The 26,332-nt window shown below is 32.0% G+C and overlaps 1 protein-coding gene across 8 annotated transcripts in view; it reads right to left on the bottom strand.

Moving 5' to 3' along the window:
• The window catches only part of LOC129957626 (fibroin heavy chain-like), a 77,580-nt gene that overhangs the window by 5,216 nt on the left and 46,032 nt on the right, over window positions 1-26,332 (bottom strand). For 7 of the 8 annotated variants that reach the window (XM_056070046.1, XM_056070052.1, XM_056070050.1 and 4 more), the window contains 2 exons: window positions 1,689-1,706; window positions 52-776 (listed from right to left, as the gene is read on the bottom strand). In XM_056070046.1, coding sequence (XP_055926021.1) covers window positions 52-776; window positions 1,689-1,706 — 743 coding nt within the window. The remainder of the gene's footprint in view (window positions 1-51; window positions 777-1,688; window positions 1,707-26,332) is intronic. The other variant, XM_056070053.1, reaches the window with a different exon arrangement.

Raw genomic sequence — 26,332 nt, 5'->3', positions numbered from 1 at the left:
ATCCGCCTGCTCCACCTGCTCCGACACCAGCTCTTGCAGCAGCCCCTGCACCTGCACCGGCTCCATATCCACCACCATATCCGCCGGCTCCACCAGCTCCAGCACCAGCCGCTGCTGCAGCGCTTGCTCCTGCACCTGCACCAGCTCCACGTCCATATCCGCCTGCTCCTCCAGCTCCAGCACCAGCCGCTGCAGCAGCGCCTGCTCCTGCACCGGCTCCAGCTCCGCCTCCGTATCCTCCACCATATCCGCCGGCTCCACCAGCTCCAGCACCAGCCGCTGCGGCAGCGCTTGCTCCTGCACCTGCACCAGTTCCTCGTCCATATCCGCCTGCTCCACCAGCTCCTGCAGCAGCCCGGCTCCTGCGCCTGCTCCAGATCCTCCTCCATATCCACCACCATATCCACCGGCACCACCAGCTCCAGCACCAGCCGCTGCGGCAGCGCCTGCTCCTGCACCTGCACCAGCTCCTTGTCCATATCCGCCTGCTCCACCAGCTACTGCAGCAGCCCCTGCTCCTGCACCGGCTCCATATCCACTACCATATCCGCCGGCTCCACCAGCTCCAGAACCAGCCGCTGCTGCAGCGCCTGCTCCTGCCCCTGCGCCAGCTCCTCGTCCATATCCACCTGCTCCACCGGCTCCGGCACCAGCTCCTGCTCCTGCACCGGCTCCAGCTCCGCCTCCATAGCCACCACCATATCCGCCTGCTCCTCCAGCTCCAGCACCTGCACCAGCTCCTAGACCAGCTCCTCGTCCATATCCGCCTGCTCCACCTGCTCCGGCACCAGCTCCTGCAGCAGCCCCTGCTCCTGCACCGGCTCCATATCCACCACCATATCCACCGGCTCCACCAGCTCCAGCACCAGCCGCTGCGGCAGCGCTTGCTCCTGCACCTGCTCCAGTTCCTCGTCCATATCCGCCTGCTCCACCAGCTCCTGCAGCAGCCCCGGCTCCTGCGCCTGCTCCAGATCCTCCTCCATATCCACCACCATATCTGCCGGCTCCGCCAGCTCCAGCACCAGCCGCTGCTGCAGCGCCTGCTCCTGCACCTGCACCAGCTCCTCGTCCATATCCACCTGCTCCAGCAGCTCCTGCAGCAGCCCCTGCTCCTGCACCTGCTCCAGCTCCTCCTCCATATCCACCACCATATCCGCCGGCACCACCAGCTCCAGCACCAGCCGCTGCTGCAGCGCCTGCCCCTGCGCCAGCTCCTTGTCCATATCCACCTGCTCCGCCGGCTCCGGCTCCAGCTCCTGCTCCTGCATCGGCTCCAGCTCCGCCTCCATAGCCACCACCATATCCGCCTGCTCCTCCAGCTCCAGCACCTGCACCAGCTCTTAGACCAGCACCTCGTCCATATCCGCCTGCTCCACCTGCTCCGGCACCAGCTCCTGCAGCAGCCCCTGCTCCTGCACCTGCTCCAGCTCCTCCTCCATATCCACCGCCATATCTGCCGTCACCACCAGCTCCAGCACCAGCCGCTGCTGCAGCGCCTGCCCCTGCGCCAGCTCCTTGTCCATATCCACCTGCTCCGCCGGCTCCGGCTCCAGCTCCTGCTCCTGCATCGGCTCCAGCTCCGCCTCCATAGCCACCACCATATCCGCCTGCTCCACCAGCTCCAGCACCTGCACCAGCTCCTAGACCAGCACCTCGTCCATATCCGCCTGCTCCACCTGCTCCGGCACCAGCTCCTGCAGCAGCCCCTGCTCCTGCACCGGCTCCAGCTCCGCTTCCGTATCCTCCACCATATCCGCCGGCACCACCAGCTCCAGCACCAGCCGCTGTGTCAGCGCCTGCCCCTGCGCCAGCTCCTCGTCCATATCCACCTGCTCCACCGGCTCCGGCACCAGCTCCTGCTCCTGCACCGGCTCCAGCTCCACCTCCATATCCACCACCATATCCGCCTGCTGCTCCAGCTCCAGCACCAGCCGCTGCTCCTGCTCCATCTGCTCCTCCATAACCTCCTGTGGTTCTTGCTGCTGTGCTTGTAACTGCTGCATTTGCTTGAGATGAACTACTTGCGGAACTTGTGCTTGTTGTTGATGTGTAACCACTTACAACGTTTCCTACTCCTGCAGATCCAGCGTAACTGGTTGCTGATGCGCCTGCTGATGCGCTTGCAGAAGAAGAAGCCGAATTCCCTTCATCCTGGGCAATTAAGGTAATAATTTGTAGTAGTTCAGTTCTGAATGTTTGGTCAATATTTCCTGTCACTTGTAGCATTGATCCTGTCAAACAGCTGTCGATGCTATTCATCAAGGCTGGGGAAACTCCGTACGGCGAAGATACTACTGTTTCAGCCATGGATCCAGCCATGCCCATCGTCAATGCTTTAAGTTTGTGTTCTGACACTCTATTACCCATTTTGTCCAATTGCATGGCAGTAGTGTCTATGATGAGATCCAGATCGTCCATCTGTTCGGAAGAGAAATATCCGCTCTGCTTCAGACATCCTACAAAACCGTTTGTCATAGCCATTGCCGAATCTCTGTCAGACCAGAATTGTTGCCCCAGGGCTGAAAAGCCCTGAAGGAAAAGAACAAGGAAAAATAAGGAAAATCGAGTAGGCCACTGCATCTTTTAATCTCAGATGATAGCTCTCGAATGAGTGATTTGAACGGGAAATTTGTGCTCTTTTTATATCTGAAAAATCGTGATTGTTGTGCCTGAATCGTGTCAAGATCGATAGTCAAAAGCGCCCCCTATGTTTAATCAGATGTCAGATGCGTAAGAGACATTCTTTTTGTGCGTGTTTGAGAAACTCGTTTCACGTTCTTGTTGATTTTATGAAGCATATTTTAATTAGCTCTTTATTATGTTATAAGACAGAATGTTTTCCTGAATATCTCATTAGATATCACAATTCATTCTTCTAATAATTGTTTTCCTCTAATTAAAGATTATTTTTAAATCTATTCTATAATCTCTCAAATCCTTCAAATCTATTCCACATTAGAGATGGAATATACAGTCCTTTCTTTATATTTCTTTATATGGAGGGCATAATATTTTATAGGAAAAATTTTTCAGTATCCTTCACATATCTTCTTTCTTCTTCTTTTGATGATATCGTTGCGATGTCTTCACTTTAGTGTATGGCATTCCGAATATCGATCGAAGTCGTACGGATAATGTTAAATATTTTGTGCTAATAGGGAAACGCAGGCTATTCATTAGCGGGATGCACTTTAAATATTTGGGAACCAAATATCTTTCCATTTATTTGGTATTCCATACAGAATGAAAATTGCTGATTCTCTTATAGCTCTCGTAATTTGACTAAATTAAAAGCTTTGTCCCATGGGCTGAAAATCGAAAGTTCCTTTAACTAATTCTTGACTATCTCAATGATATTATTCATTTGGTCTTACTAACATTATTTTTTTTTTGTAAAATAAAACAAAGCGTATGAAAGTGTCTTTAGTTTGTATAAATCTTTGTAAGAATTGTAAAATGTGGGGAATTCTCTAACAGCATTTTGTATCAAAGTAAAAACTTTCTCAGAACTTGTTTTATCTTAGAAAATTCGATATTGCCAAAGTTATATATGATGAAAAATATGATAGCTTTCTAAAATCTATGAAATTTAGATAGACATAGCATTCGACACAGTTCTTAGAAAACTGATTTTTCGAAATGAATACATATACGAAATATTCTGTATATCTTATAATTTTTCATTATAGTTTTGCTCAATGTCGGGTAATCTGCATTTAAAAATTGATCTTGTTCAGATTTCGAGGAGTTTGCAATTATGGTAGGATATAATATTATACGCTTCGTACATATGTACTGATTTTGTAAGTAAAATTTCGAATGATATCACCTTCGAATCCGAAATTCGTAATTCAAGCTTCCGAATGTTTGTTGTTCTTTCGAAAAATTGTTATTGTTATTGCAAAACCTATTTCTAACGGAAGGTATTGTTTCCATTGGAACCCTGGTTATTTTTTTTATAAAATTTTATGCATTTAATTTCACAAAATTTATTCTATATATCATGGAATAAATTTCTTCATTCTAATATCAATCTGTTTACTTTATTTGGCAAATATTTTGTTGTTGTTTTTTTTGCTGTTGTTTTGTTTATTTTCTCGATTCTAAATTTAAAGACAAGCTCTACTGTTAAAAGTTGTTCTTCTATGTATTTGCACTGGATGAAGCAGCATTGCAAAGAATATCTATTTTTTAATTTCATGATTTTAGGTAGGTCTCTGGTCAGGAGAAATTATCTGCGAAAAATATCTTTATTTTTGATGATAATTAAAAACTTAGATATGTTTTCACTTCAAAACGTCTAAAAAAGCAAATGAACTATTTAAATTCATAATTGCTTAAAAAATTCCACTGTTTAATTAGATACAAAATCGTGCTGGGCTTATTTGTTTCACATTCGTCAGAATATGCAAATATTGCATAAAATTTCCAAACAGTTCTATTTTTGTATATTCTTTATGGTTGAATCGTGACAAAATGCAAAGCATGGGGAGTATGGTGAAAAATGTTGACTCCAGATTGAAATTCCAGCCGCATGACGATAGACCTTTCCAGACATATTGAAATGCAATGTCCAGCTGTGCATTCGAACTTTTGCATATGAAATGAGAAAACATTTTTATGCCATCAATAAAAATCGACGAAAGTGAAATTTTTGTCACGTAACTGTTGATTTTTATGCGAATATTGATGACTTTTGTATACTCAGAAGTTATTTGTAAAGCTGGGTCTTGTTTTTCATTGGTCTGCGCAATTCTTGCAAATTAGAACGCCCTTTCACCAACAATGTAGGCCCCGTAGAATGAATTCCGAAGTGCTTGTGCAAGATGTTTTACCACTGTATTTCTTTTCTTTAGACTCTGCAAATCTTGCATTCAATCGGCAATTCTGAATTCTCTGCGTTTTTGCTTGAAATCACAAGGTAAGTGCTTTATCAGTGCATCCAATAAAAAATCCTCTTTTAGTAGAGCAAGTAATTCTTTAATGTATTATAATATTTGGGAATTCCAAATTATGGCCTGCAATTATTGGGCCTTCGAGTATTCAATATTCGAAGCAAACTTAAATAAGAAATTTGCCCCCGGGTTTTAAGTTATCATGTGAAAGGACTTTTTTGCACTTTAAATGTGTAATTGTCGACTAACTCCGAATTTAATGTTCGACGTGAACTTGAATTTTTGAAATTTGCTTCTGATTATAAACCTGAAATACAAAAAAAAACTTTCATAATTAAGGTACATCAAACAGAGATATAGATTCGTTACAAAATAAAATGAAGCAATAAAATGATAGGGAAGAGCAACGCATTTATGGTTGCAAAATAATTGGATACCTCAAAACAATAATATTTTTCTAAATGTAGCTTTTCATAATGCCATATAAAGGCAGAAATGCACATATCACAGCGCATATGATGCATTCAGCTTGTGTATTTCCTTTGTGCTGGGGGAATCGTGCTGAAGCAACGAATCGTCACCCATCCGTCTGGCTCAGCCAGGTCGCAGTTTCTCTAATGAATATCACAAAAATATCAGATTTAATCAAATATATAGTCCATCTTTTTGGATCAGTTTAAATCCTTGTTAGATGTAGTTTTTCTTCTTGTTTTATACAAACCATTAAACTTATGTACATTCTTTTTTCAAGTATTCAAATTTTTAAACCAGCCAGAGTGAATTCTTTAAAACATTCTAGCATATTCCGTAATATAGGTGAATTTGTGTTTCATATGCGTTTTCTCATAAACAATTGAAATCAAAATTTCACACAGAACTACAGTTGCAGTCACAAAAGAACATACCAAATTTGATGTATTTAAGTCATTCCGTTTTTGAGTGATCGAAGTTTACATGCTTCTGAAAGTACAGACAGACAGAGGATAAATATTCTTTTGTATTTGACACAAATTTAATAAATGTATATATTATAGATGCGCAGAATGTACAGAATTTTATCCATTTATCTATCTTCTTTTTATAGTTATAACTTAAATAGTTTTACTTCAATAGTTTAAATAGTTTTAACTTTTATAATTTTACTTCATTTTATAGTGTTAACTCATATTCGAAAATCTAGACTGAGAAACTTTCTTGCGTACATTTCGCTCAAAATTTGATAGAAGTATGCAAATTCGGTGTGACGATCATATACAATATTTCAAAGATCTAGTTCAAAGCGTTTCTATCTTTGTCACAGACAGAGAGACGTACAAGGCATACATAAAAGCAAAAATCTATTTTTCTTGCTCAGATAGGACTAAAATATGGAGATTCGTCAAAATCTCGAGTTCGATTTTTTTTTTTTTAATTACGATGTTTTTTCTATACTTCGAATTAAGATTCAATATATCTTCTTCATCTATCTTTGATGGTGTCCAGTGAATTCAGTTATTTAAATTGTTTGAATTAATTTAAACAATTGAAACTTATTAAGACAAAAGAATTATTTACTTGCTGTCCAAAGTAGGTCTCGTGTTTCTTCTGAGTGGGATGTTAATGTAATTAGCAAAGTTAATCTTCAGGTAAATTTAACCTCCGCTATCTGAAAATTAATTATTTTTGACTCACTTAATCTAAACTTCGTCATAACTTCTGAATTTTGCGTATTTTTGATTCTCACACTACTCCGTCTACATGCATTTCGCAGTTTCTGCCAACACTATTCTTCTCTTGCTTTATTGAACTGTCATAAAGTTTTTATCCCAAAAATTGATATTCCGTTTTACAGAGTCTCAGACCGAAATATGTAGTAGCGAATCTGACTCGTGTATGTACTGTGATATTTGGCTTGCAAGTTAGAAAGTGGTTTTCTTGCTGTGTGTGTAGCGATTGATTTTATATCTTATTCTCTCTCTAATTAAAAAAATATTTATCTTTTACCATGGTTAAACGTAACAATAATTTAGAAGATCATTTATTTTGAATGAAGCAGTGTATTCTTTTATATTTCTCATTTCTTCCAATATATTATATCTCTCTATTTATACTTATTCTTTTAACCAGATTAAATGTTTTTTGAATACTTCGTCATTTCAATCATAAAATTACACAATACATCTTGTATATAATATATGCGAAATGAATGTCTCTCGAATGGAATAATAGATAACTAGGAGCTTAATTAGGACAAATTCCTCTTACTTGAGTGTGGACACATCATATAACATTCGGAAATCTAAATGTTCATAACAGTTAACATTAAACATTCTGATTAATATATTAAAATTTTTTAGATTATTTAATGAATATTTTTTGCCACTTCCTTTCCGTCAAATAAATTTCTGCTGTGTCTAAGTTGCTGAAAAGCAAACCACATACAAAATTTTAATGAATGGTAATTGAAAAAAAAGTTATTAAGCAAATTTTAGCGAATGTTTCATATCAATATTTTCTCTTGTTAAAAATTCTGTTGCCGATGTCAGTAACGTACGAACAACGCATCTTTGAAGAGACGGTTACGGATTTTCCGAAAAAAATCACTAGTATATAGAAATTTTTTTTATCAAACTCTTGAGAAGAATAAGGCAATGACAAAGATGAAGAAATCTGTAAAATGTCAAAACTATTGTAATGTAATAATATATAAAAGTAGTTCAGCCGATTGCTTTTGGCTGCATCACTGATACCGTAGCGTTTCGCAATCTGATTAATTATTGGTTTAAAAAAAGATTTTATTTTAAAATTTCAGAACGGATTTTTATGATAAATCTATTTAAAGTCGAATTCGTCCAAAGATAAATAACAATGGTATTGGTCATGATGAACAGCAAAAGAAAAGTCTACGTCTATAAGTAATCAACATTGAGACATAATAAGCTTATTATTCAATCTCTGTGACTAATTTATATTTGGCGCAGCATAGCATTAGCTAACTTGGGAGTAATTTAACTAATAATTAAGGAGAGTAGCGAATTAACATTTCTTTAGAAAATGTCCGGAACAATTATTTTATATTTTACTATTTTTGTGATTTTTTTTATTAAAAGCGTAAAAAAAAATCTGAGCTTAAAAATGGCAAGTATTAGTTCTTTTTGTTTGCAAAGACTAATTACAATGAAAAAAGTTAATTGATTAAAAAAATGCTTATATCATAAACTTAATTTAATGTTTCAAAAGTATGCGTCTTTTCATGTTAAAGTTTATGAAAAATATTTTAACATTTAATGTGGTGGTCTAAAGACTATCTTGTTTCTGAGTTTCTGTTAAATTGATAAATATATAAATTTGTCAAGAAGCTGTTAATAATTTTTGAGAATTATTAATACTCGACCTTTCAATTTAGATTTTTCTAAATTTCAATTTGCATCTAGAAAACCACTCACTGTTTTTCATCATATTGAAAATAATATAAAAAAACTGATTTATTTAATTTGGTTGCTTTTGGAAATTGTAAAGTAATTAATTAAGTTGAAATTGATTTTGCGAAGATTCTGAATTCTTCCAATAAATTCATTGGGAGATATTTCATTTTTTGATAAAAACATAATTATACATCTAAGTCCTGCAAACGTGAAATCGGTACAATTGCTTTAAAAAAAATGTTTCTGTGTTCCAGATTCCCTTCCTGAATTGACCTAATTAAGACTTTATATCTCCAGTAGAGTAGTACATTAGAAAGTATTTTTGATATAACATATATTTCATCTAATAACAATAATAACATATATGTATAACATAAAATCAACTATATATAGCATAATATAAAATATAGCATATTTTTTGTTACGAGAAGTTTAATTTTTATTTGAATTTAAAGTAAAAATAGTAACACTCAAAATAATAAATATATCCAAATACAATTCTAAAAGATTTATTCAAATTCCCAGCAATCTGTGCAATTTGAACCAGTTTAACACCACTTTCAATCGTCGTAACGAATATTTAGATTTTTTTTCCTAAAATTTAAATTACTTTTCATCCCTACGCACGTTTATTTTGCTCAGCATGTTACAACTATTTTCTTTGATATATTTTTTTTAGTATTTAATTCCCCAGGATATTTTTAAAACATATAACAAATAAGCATAACAGCATTGCAAGCATACATGGTTCTTGAATCCGACTAATAAACATATCGAACAATCAGTTTGTTTTTGGATCATAGTTGCATTAATAAGTTTAATGAATACATTATTTTTCAATAAAATATTTAATATATCTTCCAATAAAAAAAGCTGCCGTGAGCCATTTGGTATTTTACAGAGCAGGGCATTCGAATTTAGTACCGACTTTCGTACAAATATACTTTGAAGGGCGATACTTCGGGATATCTTCATTTCTTTTTTCGAAATTTTAAGAAACGATTCTTAATACAAATTAAATAAAATTTTAACACTTCCGAAAAGATAACAGAAAAAAATAACATTTAAATCCTCTTAAAATTAAAAAAAAAATCTTTTAATAATAATAATTTAGTTATCGTACAGTTTTTGCAGAATATATTGTTTTTTTTTTAAAAAAATACATTACACAATAAAATTAAACAATGTTTGTTTACAGCAGCACATTTCACAATTCAAATCATTTCATAATTCAATGAAATTTAAATCGTTTTAATGGGTGTCAGAAATATTTTGTTGAGTGTTTTTCTTTATATTTTATATCAAGATATGAAAGGTTTTTTGCATATTGATTTCTTTTAAAGTAGACTTTTTTTAAAAAAATTTTTAATTTTTTAATCTTGAAGTAGTTAGTCATAACGTAAAAATAAGTAATCAGGAAATTTTTATCGTTACTTAATTTTTATTTTTTTAATTTTTGTTGCTTATTTCTGTTGTATGGTGAGTTATATACTGTTATGTAGTATACAGTGTGTTTCTGCTTAATGCATTTTGTAAATGGAGTGAACCTCTGTAGTGTTCTTATTTCAAATAAACAAATAAATAATATGGGGCATAAAACCATATTATCATTCCATTAGATGAACTTTTTGTCATTGAATTAGCAAATGAGGACCCTCTAAAATTTCTCTAACCTTAATTATTAATGCATTAATTATGAAATAAATTTGGTAGTGCATATAAGATTTCACTGCTGAATAATGCCTTTAATATTTTATAAATAAGTTTCGATTTCTAAACAAATTATTGAATTAGTCAAAGTTTAATCATTTTTCGTTTGAAATGAAATTTAAAATAATAGATGATATACATAGATACCAAATAACTGTGGTACAGAAAGGTACAGGTCTCCCAAAATAGAAGTTAAATGTCTATCGAAATTTGAAACTTAAAAATATTTTGAGAGGAAGCCATTAGGACAAAGTAAGGTATAAAAGATTAATTTAAAATTAATAAATTTTATCGCCAACTTATCGCCAAACAAAAAGCTAATATACAATTTTTTACAGAATTTTGCACATATTCTATCAATAATAGATGTATCTACAATTGCGCAGAATTAAAATAATCTGATGTCTGTAAATTTTAATGAAGAATTTACTTTTGAATAAATATAATACACAAAATTCTTTTATTGTCTGAACCTTTTAAATTAAAATGAGAAGGTCTTTTTTTAATGAACATAAAAGGAACCTTTTTATTTAAAATTGAACAAGGCGATTCAATCACCAATAACTAACTCTTTCGGCATCAATAAACTGAATCAAGAATTGTTCCTTTTTTTCTTTTATCAGTTGTTAATCATCGGCTCTAGAACTTTTGTTTCAGCATTCTTATAGAATTCTGCTAAGGTGTTCTTATAGCAGATATGTACTTTTTTTTCTTTCAGCAACAAAACGCATTGTTACGTATTTTGAGCAAATTGTCTTTAAACACCAATAAAACTTTGGTAAATATATTTTTTAAGAACTAAACAGAAACTTTATAATAAACGTAGGTTAGTTGGCCGCTGTTTAGCAACATTGTATCTGAACAGTACCTTATTTGAAATTCGTCTTCAACTATTTATTAAAATTTGAAAAATTAATAATAAAAATTTAAGAAAAAACTGCATGAATTTGAAATTTATATTATTGTAATGGTAAAATTTTACATTTTAAAATGCATAAAATTTTTCATGCGATTTACTCCGAAGTTTATGCAGAAAAAAGTAAAATAATCAAATATCTAATTAAATACTATACTTTTAAAAATCGCTAGTATTCTTTCTTGTCTTAAATAATAACTGTGGACAATTCAGTCAAATTCAATTTGTTTGGTTGAAAATTTGGTTATTTGAATTAATTTTAATTATATTTTTAAATCAAAACTCTTTTGTAAATGCTTCATCAAAAATGAGGATGAAGCAATGATTTGTAACTATCATTTAAACTTAAACCTAATTCTATAGCTAATAGACGTAAATTTATTACTTACTCTTTAGAAATACGATTTAGAATGGAATATAGACCAAACAAACCATTAAAATGAAATATTGTGCTTTGTGAAATAGCATTAAAAATATAGATTTAAATAGAAACAATATGAATGAATTCAAATGTGATAAATTACTAATTATCCGCAGATTTGGGTTTCACAATTCGACAATTATTGGCACGTCAAATTGTCTTTATCCGGACTCCTATCATAATATTGATTTTGTCATATTAGCTTTAATACTTTGGTTTTCGAAATGTCAAATTCATCTTGCACAGACTAATTCTATTCTTTTGAATGTATCTGTGTTTGTAAAAATGATATCAGCATTTCTCTAAATTAGCTTGTTTTGTAAACACACGGGCTACCTTTCGCATCCTGCTTGTTCGTCCAGATCAGTGACTTTTCAAGTTGTTAAATGATTAATGTGGAAGGCATATTAAAATAAATAATAATTCTTCATTAAATAAGATACTGGACAATAATGTCTCTTAAGGAAATAAAGTTATCCTTGATGATTTGGCAATTATTTTAATTTTGTTTAAAAAGCTTTTGATAATAATATAGTTTATCAATTATTATCAAATGTTTTAATAAAAAAAATTTGATTTAAGCGATTAAGGGCCAGATTTTTTAAAATTATTGGCATTTATGATATACTATTAAAAGTTGTGCAGATTGGTTGATATATCTTCTTGATTTATTTTAATTGAAAACCGACACATTCCTTCATGTTTGGTGGCAAATTAAACAATGCTTGTTTTTAAATTAATTTAATATAAATAGTATTTAAAAACACATTAATTTAAGTGCACTAACAAAAGTAGGTTTTTTTTATTTAAATTTTGTTGTTGTTGTTATCTTTCAGTTGAGCTTTTATCTTTTTGATTCGTTATTATAAATGTTAAAGAATCTTGAAATTCCTTTTTACTTAAATTTTCTATCAAGTGGTGTCATGCGCAAAGTATTCAGTCAAATTTAATAAACAAATTAACTGATAATTAAGTTCTAATTTCTGTAAAGTATTACATTCCCATCGGGAATATATAAGTAAATGAAGCAATTTCACAATTCTAGCACGTCCGGAAATAAGTGAAAAATCGACAAAATTCCATCTTAACAAACATGATGCAGTTCTAGTTAAATAAAAGAATTTATAAAAGTAGAGCAAGTAGCTGTAAAAATTATCAGCCCATAAAGTCCTTTTTCTGTAATATTTGAAATGTTAGACAAGAATTAATTTCAAATAGAAGCAGTTATTTCCTCGCATGCAATTGGTTGTCAACAACTGACCTCGCTGAGTCTGAAAAACATGACTTTTTATTTATACATATAAGTGGCAACATTTTTATTGTCATTTTTTTCATATTTCATCATATCTCTTAGTCTTTGTATTCTGTATATTGATTTACATGAATAATAATCAGTCGTCTTTATGAGAATTCGGATTATCAAGATCCTCCTAGTCTGGATATTAAATATCACATTGATTTTGTTGAATTTTTGGATTTCGATTGTGATATAATAATCACTTATATTTGTAATATATGACATTAAAAATGTGATATAATAAACTGACCTCGCTTAATGCAAAAAACACGATTTTTTTTATTTATAAATATCAGCGTTATCATCATCAAATCAAATATTTATAAATATCATATTTTATTTATAAATATTTATGTGCTTTTTTTTCATTTACATGCTATATTTTGAATTGCTTATAAATGTATATACAATATATTGAATTTTATACAGTAATGTTGATCTTTTAAGCAGTTCAATGCTTAAAAGATCAACTGCTTAAACTATTCTGCATTTAATTGACTTAAAAATTTTTTGTGGAATTACTATTTTTTAAGATAAAGATTATTTTAGAGATAATTTTTCCATCTAAATGTTGTCTTTTTATATTCAAAAACACAGCGTTATAATTAACTGTTGGTTTTTTTCATTGATTTTATATTAATGAAAATACATAATGGCGGATTTTTTTTATTTGAGTGTGTTGTTTCATAAATGAAAGAAAAATGGAATATATTTTCAAAAATTTTTTAAATATTGCATCATTTTTGGTAAATAGATAAACTTAAATTCGATATATTTTTAATTCACGTTTTACATATTGCAGAATTACTGCTTTCCGTCTCTTTTTCATTTTTGGAAGAATATATTATTGAAAGCTCCTTTAATTTTAATTATCTACTCCGTATATTGTTGAAACTAGTGCATAATTAGATTAAATTTTCCATTAACAGAATTAATTTTTTCAAGGCATTGGACTTCAGATTTTGAATTCCAGTTTATTAAATCTACTTAACTTTACCTGTTAAATGTTATATTAAGTTGATGTTTTTTATGAAAAATGGAAGGAACTGGCATTTTCTAAATCAACAGTAAAGAAGGTAAAGTTTTAAAAATAACTCTATTATTGAAAAAAATAATAGAATATAATATGTTGTAAAATAAAAGATTGCTTTAACTTTAACGCATTTTATTGAAAGGATTTTAACACAATTATTTTCTATTTATTTTTATTGGAAAAGGCACGAATATTTTCCTCATGTAAATTATATTTTATTTATTTGGAGTCGTTCTGATTCGTCAGTATGTAAGAGATGCCATTTTTAATAGATAAACAAATAATAAAATCGCGATATATCGATATATTCTGTCGATATATGATATTGATATATGCATTTCAATGACAATCATAATCTTAGTACTTCCAAAACTGTATTAACAAAGATCAGTTATTTAATTAAATATTTATTTTGTTCGAATGATGCTCCCAAGCTGTGATAGCAAAGTAGAAAAATAAATAATTCTAATGCACTATAATAGGACGTTTATGATACTGTTTTAAATTAATTTATTTTTCCTCTTTAGGGAATCAAGACGCTGCCTCCGACCCAGAAGTTTCATCAAGAAATAAGAATATCCTGTGCCATGACTTTACAGTTAACGCGAAAAGAAAGAGAGAAGCTGCAAATCGATGCATTATAACACGAGTTCTTCATAGATTTAAAAAAAAAAAAAAAAAAAAAAGAGCTTTGTTTCTTAATCTATTCTATTCAACAAGAAGTTTGCTGTTTGACCCAGATTGAGGACAGCCTTTTAAAAAATTTTATAACTTTTAAAAATCATTTTAAAAATCGTTATCATTATTAAATTTTACTCCTTTTCTTTGCAGTCTTTTATTTATCTCGACTTGTTTCATGTTTTTTAAAAAGAGATTTTGTAATATATCTTTCACTCATTTCCTGGTGTATTAAAACTCAGACATTTTGTAAAATAGTGTGCTCCAGATGACTGTATACTATTTTAATACTTTCAGTATTTAATTATCATTTAAACGATAGATTTCACTTAAATTTTGTTTTTGTTTTTTTTACAAATAGCATTATCTACCACTCTAGAAAAAAAAATTATTTTAAGGTTGCATACTATTTATTATAATGAGTTTTGTAATACATTAAAGACTAAAAAGTACAAAATAATAAATGCCGTTTTTTTTAGAGTACGAACCTTAAGGTACAAATTATTTTTTTTAAAAAATAAGAATGTTGAAACAGAGTCGTAAAAGTGAGAGGCACAGAAAAACAATAAGAAAATTAAGCTGAAGTTCATGAAAGATCATTTATAAAACACATAAAAAGTTAAATATATTGCAAATATGATTACGTTTGCCTATATCAAAGATTAAACTCTGTTCTTATTTCTACTATTTATTTATTTTATTTTATTTTTTTTTGCTTCGATTTTCATTTTTGTTTTTGGAATAAAAATTATTTTCATTACTTTAGAACACTAATAAAAAAGTGCGTTTTAAAAATTATTTCTATCTTTATCACTCACCGACTGTTTTTTAAATTTTGTTCAATATTTCAGAATGAACTTTCCAACTCAGATAGGATATAAACTCATTTAAAAGGAATTCTGACATTTGGACACAAGAGAAAGAATATTCTTAAAAGACAAAGTTAGATTTTTTTTTCAGTCAAAGCCATAATAAAAATAAAAAGATGATCCAGAAAGACTGAAAACTGTATGTTATTCTTCAAGAATGTTTATTCTTTCCTGTTTAAAGACGCTGTTATATGAATATTGGTTCTAAATACTTGATGCATTCGAAATACAGAAAATTCAAATTTTTAACTGAGAATAATGAACAGAAAGTTCCCAATTTTTTTTTTTTTTTTTTTTAACGAATGGTTTGTTTTTCGTGATAGCGGTATAATATCGACACAGTTATTAAAAATCTTGAAACATTTCATTATTTAAATAATGTAATGTAATATAACAACTATATTTTATAGACTAAAACTTCAAAATCGCTTGAATGAAGATGTTTCAAAGATTACAGATAATTTACTGAACTTAACTGCCAATCACGTTTCCTTCTGAATTTAAAAAAAAAAAAATTCTCTCTTACACCAGTAAAGTATTTATAGTTAAGTTGATGAAGAAAGAAGTTAATTTATTCAAATAAGTGCTAAAGAGAAAATGAACTCTTCTTTGCATGATGATGGAAATTTCCATTATAACATTTAATGAACAACAGGTTGTACTCAAAACAGGTGTAGCACTATAATTTGATAGTTGCTGGTAACTTTTTTCAGGACTATTGCGTAATAGTCATGAAAAACGAATAGTCATAAAGAAAGTATTTGTCAAAAAAAAAAAAAAAAAAATGTCACAATCATTATAGAGGGTATGAACTTGTCATTCCACTGTTTGTTGTGGTTGGAAAAAAAGTGCGATTTCTTTCTTTCTTTCTTTTTTTTTTTTAACAACTAATGTGATTTTTTTTTTTTTTTTTTGCTAATAAAAGCGATGATAAATGGAGAAATTTAGAGAGAAGGACACTGAAGATTTTGTACTGAGCTTAACATGTAAATTTGCATGATGAGGGATATTTCCATCATACTGTTTTTTAATTATTTTATATTATATATTTATACGAGGATATTTTAAAACATTTTTCCTTTAATCTAGAGCGTGAATTATATCACCCTGATTTATTTCACAAAAAAAGAAAAAAAATCATGCAAAGAAGAGTTAAAATGTGGAGATTTTTAAATATTATTCCATTGGCTATAATCAATATTATATGTAACGTAATTAAAATTTGTGTTTATTTCCAATGAATTTAAAGAAATTCCTTCACATTGAGTCAGATTTATTCCTTTTGTTTAAAAAGTGCATATTTGAAGTTTGCATGTCGAATTCATAAAGTATTTAAAACCAACTTTTTCGAAATATGTACTATGATGAAACTATTAAAAGAAACGAATTTATGGCAATGTTGATCTTTCAAGGCTTCTTTTACGTGCAGTTTGGCTAATTTCATCCTGAGAAAAATGTTTTTTAATTATATGCTTCTTTTTTTCGAATAAAAATGATTAAAATAAGTCGTAAATATTTTGTTGCATTGATAAATATATATATAATAATGTATAATAAACAAGGCGTTCCCTGAAGTAACACCTTTTTTAGAAAATATGCGAGAATGTTTTTGGAAGACCATCCCGCTGGTTTCATTTTACAAAACACTGCACTAATACGTTTTTAATCATGGAAATATTTACAGGTTGATGCATTGTCTGTTAATTGCATCATACGACACGGGTCATGTGCTGAAGATAATGTAAAAATCATCCGACACTCTCAAGAAAGCAGATTATTACTGCTAGTGCTACCAAACTAAGCAAGAAATTATTTCTAGTGTAGCAGTGATCGTTTAAAAAGGGTATTTAAAAATTTAATTAGATTTATAATCAAAACTTAATCAAAATTTTAACGTTTCTCCAAGTTCAATACTAAGCACAAAACCTATTTTTAAATTATTTTAAAATTCAAAATAATAAGCCTTCCAGTGATGCCAATTTGGTTTTCATATAATTTCTCTTTTAATTTTGATAAATTTTCTTTAAAATAATACTTTTTATTGATTTAAATCATTGAATTAATACTATATATATAGACTATGTAAATCTGTTATATATAGACTATGTAAATCATAGACTACATTTAATGCATTTTGTATACACATTATTAACAGTAGCGTTACGATTATAAGAAACACCCGTGGCACAGTGTGAGTTTTCATTCTTAATCGTTTTCAGTGGCTTTCTAAAAGCAAAGTTGTCCGGAGCGCTGCACCCTGCGCATCTATACCCTTCCCCTTTGTCCGTCTGGTCGTCATCCACCTGATTATTGGTAATATATTATTTACCCATTAGCTACAATAATTCCCATTTGGGATTTGGAGGTTTTACGTTCACCATTCGGTGCCCAAGATATATGTGATACACCTGACGGTTTAGTTTTATTCCATATATACTGTGTGTTGCCGAATTCGACCGACAAATTCAGAGGGGTGATAGTAGGCATCAAGAGGATAAAGAATCACCATACAACATAGAGTCCCAAACGACGTTTAGTAGGTGAAAATCGCAAAAATATAGAAAGTCGGAAAATTGTTGGAAAATGTAAAAAAAATTGCGAATGTAGCTTCAACTATTATTTTTTTTTTTTTTTTTTGTCAGTGAAAGCACATTCTTAAAAGTTTTTTTTCATGCTCGTAATATGCGGATTTGATGATCAAAGGGGTCGTAAATTAATGAAAACCAAAAAATAGTTTAAAACCCATATTTGCAAAAATATTGAAGAAAAATAAAAGCTTGGAAATATAAAGAATTTTATATTCTATAATTTGATATAAGCGTATAGTGTGAGAAATGATTGAGTTTCAAAGATATTCAAGAAAAACTGAAATGGGAACCAGAAAACATTGATGCAACATCAGTACCGATGTTCGCAGAGAGCGTTGTCAAATTCGAAAGATAAATTCAGAGCTAGGATAATAAGCATTAAGTAGATGAAAAATTGCTAGAAAACATAGGGTCACAGGTAAAGATTTTTAATGATAATCGCAAATTGGGTGATGTTCGTACGCTGGATGCTTGATGCCACACAGAAGATGAACACTTTTCTGCTAGAATTTTATTCTCAGATGAAGCCTGCTTTACGAGAGAAGATGTCTTCAACACGGACAGTGCGAATATCTAGTCATTCGAAAATCCGCACATCACTATATCATCGAACATACAACACAAGACTGATATTAACATCTGGACAGAGTCGTCTGTTTGGACCGTATCTTCTGCCCGAACGCCTCAGCGGCACAAAGTACCTTGTGTTCCTTCCAGCGCGTTCTTTCGAATTTACTGCAGGAACACCGACAATTTTACGCCCGAACATTTGGTTAATGCTTGATGGAGCACCAACACGTTTAAATACATTCGTGAAATCTGACGTTGTTTGCGAAGTTTAGCGACCATCCATTCTTCAATGCTCATTCATGCATACTTGCTTGCTGCTTTTATTTTTCTCGAACGTATGAAAAATTTTCCGTACGAGAAGGCTTCTTCTCGATTACTTTGTTCCTAATACTTGCATTCATAGGGCCATTCTTTTTGTCAGACTCGTTGTCTTTTTGACGTTTGTTTTTGCGATTTCCACTGAATAAACGTTACCTGCGACCCTACGTTTCCTGGTAATTTTTCATCTACTTAATGCATAGTATCCTTGCTTTGAATTTATCTTTCGAATTTGACAACACCTTCTGCAAATATCGGTACTGATGTTATTACAGTGATGTTTTCTGGTTTTCATTTAGTTTTTCCTTGAAAATCTTTAAAACTCCTCAGTTCTTCCTACGCACACTTATGTCAAATTATAGAATATATAATTCATCACATTTTCAAGCTTTTATTTTTCTTCAAGTTTTAATATTTTTTGTAAATATGTGTTCTAAACTACTTTTTCGTTTTCAGTTATTTACGACCCCCTAAATCATCAAATCCGCATTATACCAACATTAAAAAAAACTTTTTAGAATGTACTTTTACTTTAAAAAATTCATAGTTGAAACACCACTTTTTATTTTTATATTAATTTTTTACAGTTTCCAACATTTTTCCGACTCCCTATATTCCTGTGATTTTCACCTACTAAATGGCGTTTGGGACCCTATGTTATATGGTGATTCTTTATCCTCTTGATGCCGACTATCATCCCACTGAATTTGTAAGTCGAATTTGGCAATACCCTGTACATATATGTATCAGTCAATACTGTGTGTAGTAGAAATAAATATTCTGTGCTTCGTTTCTTTACAACAAGCGAACAAATTTGAAATTCGTCTGTAAGTTGAAAGGAACAAAATTGCCATAATAAAAGCATCATATTTTTGGTTTGGTTTTTATATTACAATGAAATACTGTATATAAAAATGTAATTAGAGGTTATAGTAAATGGTTTTATTGATCATTTTATGATGATAACCTTTTTTTAAAAATATCAAATATCTTTAAAATAAAACCTAATTTGAATATTATACAGCTGTTTATAAAATTTTTTGTGCATATATCTGTATAATTTATTCAGTCAAAAATTTCAAAAAAGAAAACCGGCAGCTAAGTTAAGTTTTAAGAAGAAAATTTAGATGAATTAAGTTGAAAGGAAATTTTGAAGTCCTCGACTATAAAAATTGCCGAAATTTCATTGAAATAAAAGAGATTTTTTATGCAGGTTCAATGAAATATTTGATAGAAAATTTAGGGCATATAAAACAAATTATTTATTTTAATCATAAAACGGTAGAAAAGAATCTGTTTCTTTACATATTTGTTTTATAATGGCAATCGAATACGTGATTCGGTATTTTCAAGTTCATAAATACAATTCGGTATGCAAGGAATAAAATCATTCCAAATCATTCGGAATAAAATCATTGCAAAATTAGCATAATATATGAGCTTATTTCTAATAATTAGAATTAAATTATTTTCATTTCAAAAACATTTTTTTTTTTAAAGATAAAACTAACCCAGTTCCCTTAAAATATTGGCATCTAACGATTTTCTGACTACACGTTCGAATCTCTTTTAAATTTTTTAATGGAAATTTATGCAATTGGAAATGGCAGCTTCAAGATGTTTGTGTTTTGTGAGTGATATGCAATAAATGGATCGAACAGATGATGCTGAATGTTCATCAGTTTTACGTAGACGATTCTTTATCTTCAGCTGTATATCCAAGACACAGAACACGATGCAAGGAACACAATTTTATGACAGCTATAAAATCGGAGAAGGCGAGACATTTCGTCATAAAATCTGAAAAAAGTATGAATATTGATGAGTTCGATACGAACTTTAACACGAACTTGTTTGTTAACTTTTTTTTTTTTTTTGCTTGTATATTCGTCAGCTATTGAAAACTACAGTGATTTTTCTGGTAGATTTGTGAGCCCCGTAGGTTTTAAGTGAGTCAACATTGATTTAGGATTTATTGACAAGTTTTCTAACAACTGCGACGAATTTTGCTGGTCATCGTCTTTTGATTTTATACACCTGCACGCAACAAGAATTTCTGGTAAAAGAAGTAGTTTATTTTGTACACGTTTTAATTTAATTTCATTTATTTCCTGTTTGTAAAGATGGAATTTTGCAATTGCCTTTCCATTTACTTTCTGATGTGCAAAACATTTGGAATTTTATTCACTTGTGTAATTTCGATGGCGTTATATATATATTTTTTTAATTTTCAGAATTTAATTACCACTTAATCTAATAAATTAATGTTGTAAAAACAGATTTCAAAATTCCATTATAATTATAATAATGAATTGAAATAGAGAACGAAATAGAAAATAGATAAGATAAAAAATTCTCTTTTTTTTTGGGGGGGGGGTACGTTAATAAAACATGCGTTTTTAAAAACCTCTCTTATAAATTTTTTGGACGCTTTAATTAAAAATTTAGCTTCATTGGTCTCAAGTTGGTATTATTTAAATACATTCTGCGTTCATTTGCTGACGTACTAGAATCTTGCATACATTTGTTCTCTGTACAGTGCACTATTCCAAAGTTTTAAGAATTTAATCATAAATGAACCGATTAAATTTTATTAAATTTTGATTTCATATCAGAAGAGCTATTAAATAGTGAATCTCAGATATTATTGTAAATAAGGTTTCATAATAATTATAATAATAAATTTTAAAAATATATATATTATAGACTAAACAGTAAAAAGTTTTTAAAAACTCACTAATATTAGTATTTTTTAGTATTCAAATAAAAGATTTCAAATGAAAAATTGGTGACTAAAAGGAAATCATAAAATTGATATTCTGAAGTGAATACTCGAGGGTTTGATTATCTCCATGTTTTAAACCTCCAAAAAACACATTTTTGCCATTATCTCTCAATCCGTCTATCTGACTATGAAAAAGATCACTCAAAAGCGCTTTGAGCTAGCCCGATGAAATTTAATGCATGGTTTTTTTGTTGTTTTTTTTCATCAATTTTGTAGATTTCTATAACATTCTGGACAAAATCTGTTCAGCGGAAGTCTATCTTAATTAAAAGTCTGGAAGTATACCAGCTAATCGAATATAAGTTAACACGATATCTACAAAACGAAGAGAGCTAGATGGATGAAATTCGGTACAAAGATTTAATATCTGGACTGTAGACACCTACCAGATTTTGAGCCGAATTTAGCAACAGGTTAAACGCCTGTCGGTCTGTATTTTCAGAACCATATAAATGTTAAAACTCAAAAACCGCAATTCTTTACATTTATCAATTTCCGAATATGGTTTTGTGATTGCAATTGCCATTCTGTGTTTGATTTTAGTTTCAATCGGTTCAGAGAAAACGCGCCCCAATCACAAAATCACTTTTATTAGAGACGATGTGAGAAAGTTTGAAGGAGACCACTTCCGCTGTTTCACAAAAGACAATAATGGTGAAAGCTACTCATTTGTATCCACGTATCCTACTATTCGTACTTCACATTTAGAGCTTATTCCCTCCATAAACACAGCACAGTTTAGGCTAGCAGTTTGCAGATTTATTTCTCGCAATGGCTTTTGTTCGACTACACGCTTTTATAACATTCAAATATGAGTACATCGATTAGAAACTTACAGGAAGGGTAATTTTGAAATAAAATCTCATATTCTCTAATAAATGTATTATCTTGTTCATATGGCATAAAATTTCAGACCTAGGGTAAGACTGCGAATACCTTGAATGACGCGGGCGAAAAATTGTTACAAAATATGATCTTTGCGTGAATCTAGAATTTTAAATGAATCTATCGCATGATTTTTGACGATTCAACCGTGGCATGCGGATAATACACAAGCTCCCAAAAAACGAATTGCATTTTAGACGCCTTTTTCAGAACGGTTGAAACTAAAAATTTGACGCAGGGATACAACTGTAATCATACAATTACAAATTGCTAGGGATTTCCACCGCCGGGTTCTTTTTTGTAGTGCGTGTATGGTGTGAGAACACAATCAGCAGGCCTCTGTAGAAAACAATGACGTTTATTTACACAAAGACACTAAGATGACGAGTACACAGATGTCAAATATTTACAGCAGAGACGAATACAGGACAGCATCCAGCAGCACACTATAGCAAACAGTAGCCCACAAGTAGTAATCGTCAGCAGCACACGAGGCGGCCAGACAGAATCCAGCAGGAGAGGGGATTCTCCGAGCTTCGCTCTACGGTCTCTCCAAAGGCTGAACTTCTCACTGTCTCTTCTCGCTTTAGCTGCCGACTCACTACTTCTTACAACTGGCTACTACACACAATATACGACGCTGCTTCCACAGTAGACAACAAGAATCGGCACACAGCAATTCAGCTCAGTACTCGCTTCACGCAACGCTGGCACGCCGCTGTTCCTTCGCTGTTTTCTCGAAGATTCGTTACTTGTCGGCGATTCCGACTACAATTCCCGACGACTCACAGCTTGAGAGTGTCGGCCTTCCCTGAAGGCTGGGCTAGAAGCTTCTAGACCAATCAGGCGTATCTCGTATCCTAATGGACGGATCGATAAAATTCTTGAAGTTTCGATCATTATCCATTTTTTTGCCAAAGTCGTCACCAAATGGTTATCAAATTTGTTGCCACGCTCTGGGACTTGGCTCGGCATCCGACAGCATCCAGTACAGATGACTGTAAAACGATCTTTCTTATGATGACATTATTCAAGCTGGGAAGCAAAATGACAGGTTCGTAACAATATCATTTTTCATATATTCAAATCAATAGTCATTTTTATATAATAGCTTTTACAAGAATACAGGAAAATAGATCGACTATGTTCACGGATTTGGTTCCAAAATATGTTACATATTTATTACATTTATTATTAAAATATTACAAAATTTATTATATTTATTTTAAATGCTAAATTTGAGCATCAAATATCATAAATATAATTCGTTTCGTTTCGTAGTTATCGTGTTACTTATTTTCGGATCGTCAGACAGTCAGAATTCCTCAGTCTCCGATTCCAAGAATAAAAAATAAAATCTGAATATACTTGCAGTTCACGGTCTTGCTCGATGTCAATAATTTTTATGCGGGGGAGAGGTAGGTGACACTTTCATTGGAGAGTACGCGAGAAAGTTTCGAAGAGACTAGCTTGTTGAGAGAAAACACTAAGTGACATTTTAACAAAAGATTGATAATTGGCAATGAAATATATTTAATAGCATCAGAGAGGATGCTCGACTGACTACAATTCACTAAATAATTTTATAAATATAAATTAAAAAACATCGTTTTACTTTCACGTGTAAAAAGAATATAAAGAAAAAGCATTTTAATCGTCAAAGCATTCGAGTTAGAGATATTGACGAATTACCACGATTCCTATCTTTTTAATTATGGAAAATTATTCCGATCTTTTTAATCATTGGAAATTTGTTTGTCTGTTTGTCTATGATGACGAGAACTTAATAACGCTTTGAGCTAGACGGATGAAATTTAGTAAATAGTCTTTAACAGTAAATCTGTAGATTTCTATCAAATTTTAAACAAAATCCAATCAGAGAAAATCTGTTTAACTGGCTGTCCAAATATAAATGAACACTATAACTTACCAAATGAAGAAAACTAGGTGGATGAGGTTTGGTATACAGATTTAACATCTAAAATGTAGACATATATCAAATAGGGAACCAATTCTATCAAGAAGTTAACCATCTGTGAATTTATGCATTCGCAAGCAAGTAAACGCGATTACTTAAAAACACAACAACCCTTGCATTCGCAAAAAAAATTCGATGTATTCACCCGATTTAAGGACTGGTTTAAGCAGTCCGGAAAATAAATATATGTAGAACTGTTTTCATCTCCCCGAAAAATGAATCAACTTCTTCTTACCTATCTGTGAGTAATTTTTAAAATAAAGTTTTAAAAAATGAATAAATAAAACATCGAAATGAAGTACAATCTTGAACTGTGCCTGGGAGAAACCAACCGAGTGCAGAGGATCGATATATGAAATTTGGTATCCAATTTTGTGGCTACAATTGTAATTCTGTATCACATTCTGGTTTCAGTCGGTCAGAAAAACAGGCGTCCAGAATGAGCATTCAGGTTTCTGGTATTTGTGTATTAACCACATCTCAGCGATTAATTGTAAAAAAAAAATCATCTATGATCGCACGCTAACAGGCTCTTTCGTAACTATTGTTCCTCAATCTATACTTATAATAAAGCTCAATGTGTGTGTGTGTGTGTGTGTTGGCGCTCTACAGGCCAGACCGTTCGACCTACAGCTACCAAATTTGGCACGTGGATACCTTGGAGGCTGGGATTGTGCACCTAGGAGCTATTTTTTGAATTTTTAATTAGAATTTTAATTAATTAAAAATGAAGCGAAATTTCGATGTTTTCTCGCAACAACTTCCGAAAACATTAACCCACAAAATTGACTTTTATATTATATCGAAAAACAATTTATCTTTTTAATGATACTAATGTTTTAAAAAACAAATCAAATTTCTATTTTTAATGAATTAAAAAAATAATTAAATTGTATTTTTCAGCAATTTGTTTTGCATAAAATAAAAAAAAATTAACCAGCACGCGCACGTTATGCGTTAATGGGGGGGGGGGGGAATTAGCTTTTATCTACATGTTGCCATCATATTTATAAAGCATCAAATTAAAAAATAAATCGACTATTATTACAAATGAAACATATAAAGATGTAATTTTCAGCACGAGTCTGTATGAAGTGAAAAAATATTTTGAAATATGATATTTTCTAAAAAGTAAAGGGAGGAAAAGTTTTCTAAAATCTTTTACAATATCTACATAGTATTAATTCAATGAACCAGCTTTATTTAAGGCAAACGATTTAATATATATCCCTTCAATTTAATGCCAAACGGCTAATTTGTAAATCATAAATAATAGAAGTACATGAGTTAAAATGATCTAAATGAAGTAAACCATTATATTTTATGTAACTTCAGTTAATAAATTACGAATGTTTAACTTTTATCTAGATCCTTTGCTCTGTGAATCATACTTAACTAAATATTCTTGAGGCACTAATACTTCAAACAAAATGAGCAAAGGACTGTATTTAGACTTCATAATTTTTTTATGTATATTTATACACCGAAACAAAATAAAATAGTGTTTTTCACGTCAATGCTATGCTTTTGAAAGGAAAACTAAAAACGAAATTTTATGATGAAGCTGAGAAATTTTTGTCGAATAATTCTTGATATGTTACACAAATTATGAACATTATTCTGTAACACATAAGATTAAATGATGAACGACTCTGTTTTCCGTATTCATATTTTTTTTTAAAATGCTTGGTTTCAATAAAAAATAGTTTTATATTCATTGTAATTTAATCAATTCCACTTTAAAGTTTTATGGGGGCTGACAGAAAATTAGTGAGGTACATAGCACATTATGGCTTAAGGCCTGTATAATAAATAGTATGAGTGAATTATATGACAATTAAAATTTGAAGCTTAAAGATATTTTGATGAAGGATCTATTAAAAGACAAGTTGCATAAAATATTTAACTTAAAATTTTAACAAGCATTAAGACTGGAGAATCAGCTGGTCGCCAGAGGCGGCTAGTAATAATACACAAGTATATTT

Source organism: Argiope bruennichi, chromosome 11 (assembly GCF_947563725.1).
Source record: "Argiope bruennichi chromosome 11, qqArgBrue1.1, whole genome shotgun sequence".
In the NCBI taxonomy this organism is placed as follows: Eukaryota; Metazoa; Arthropoda; class Arachnida; order Araneae; family Araneidae; genus Argiope; species Argiope bruennichi.
Note: the sequence above shows the minus strand (reverse complement) of the source record. Positions and strands in the feature narration are given on the sequence as shown.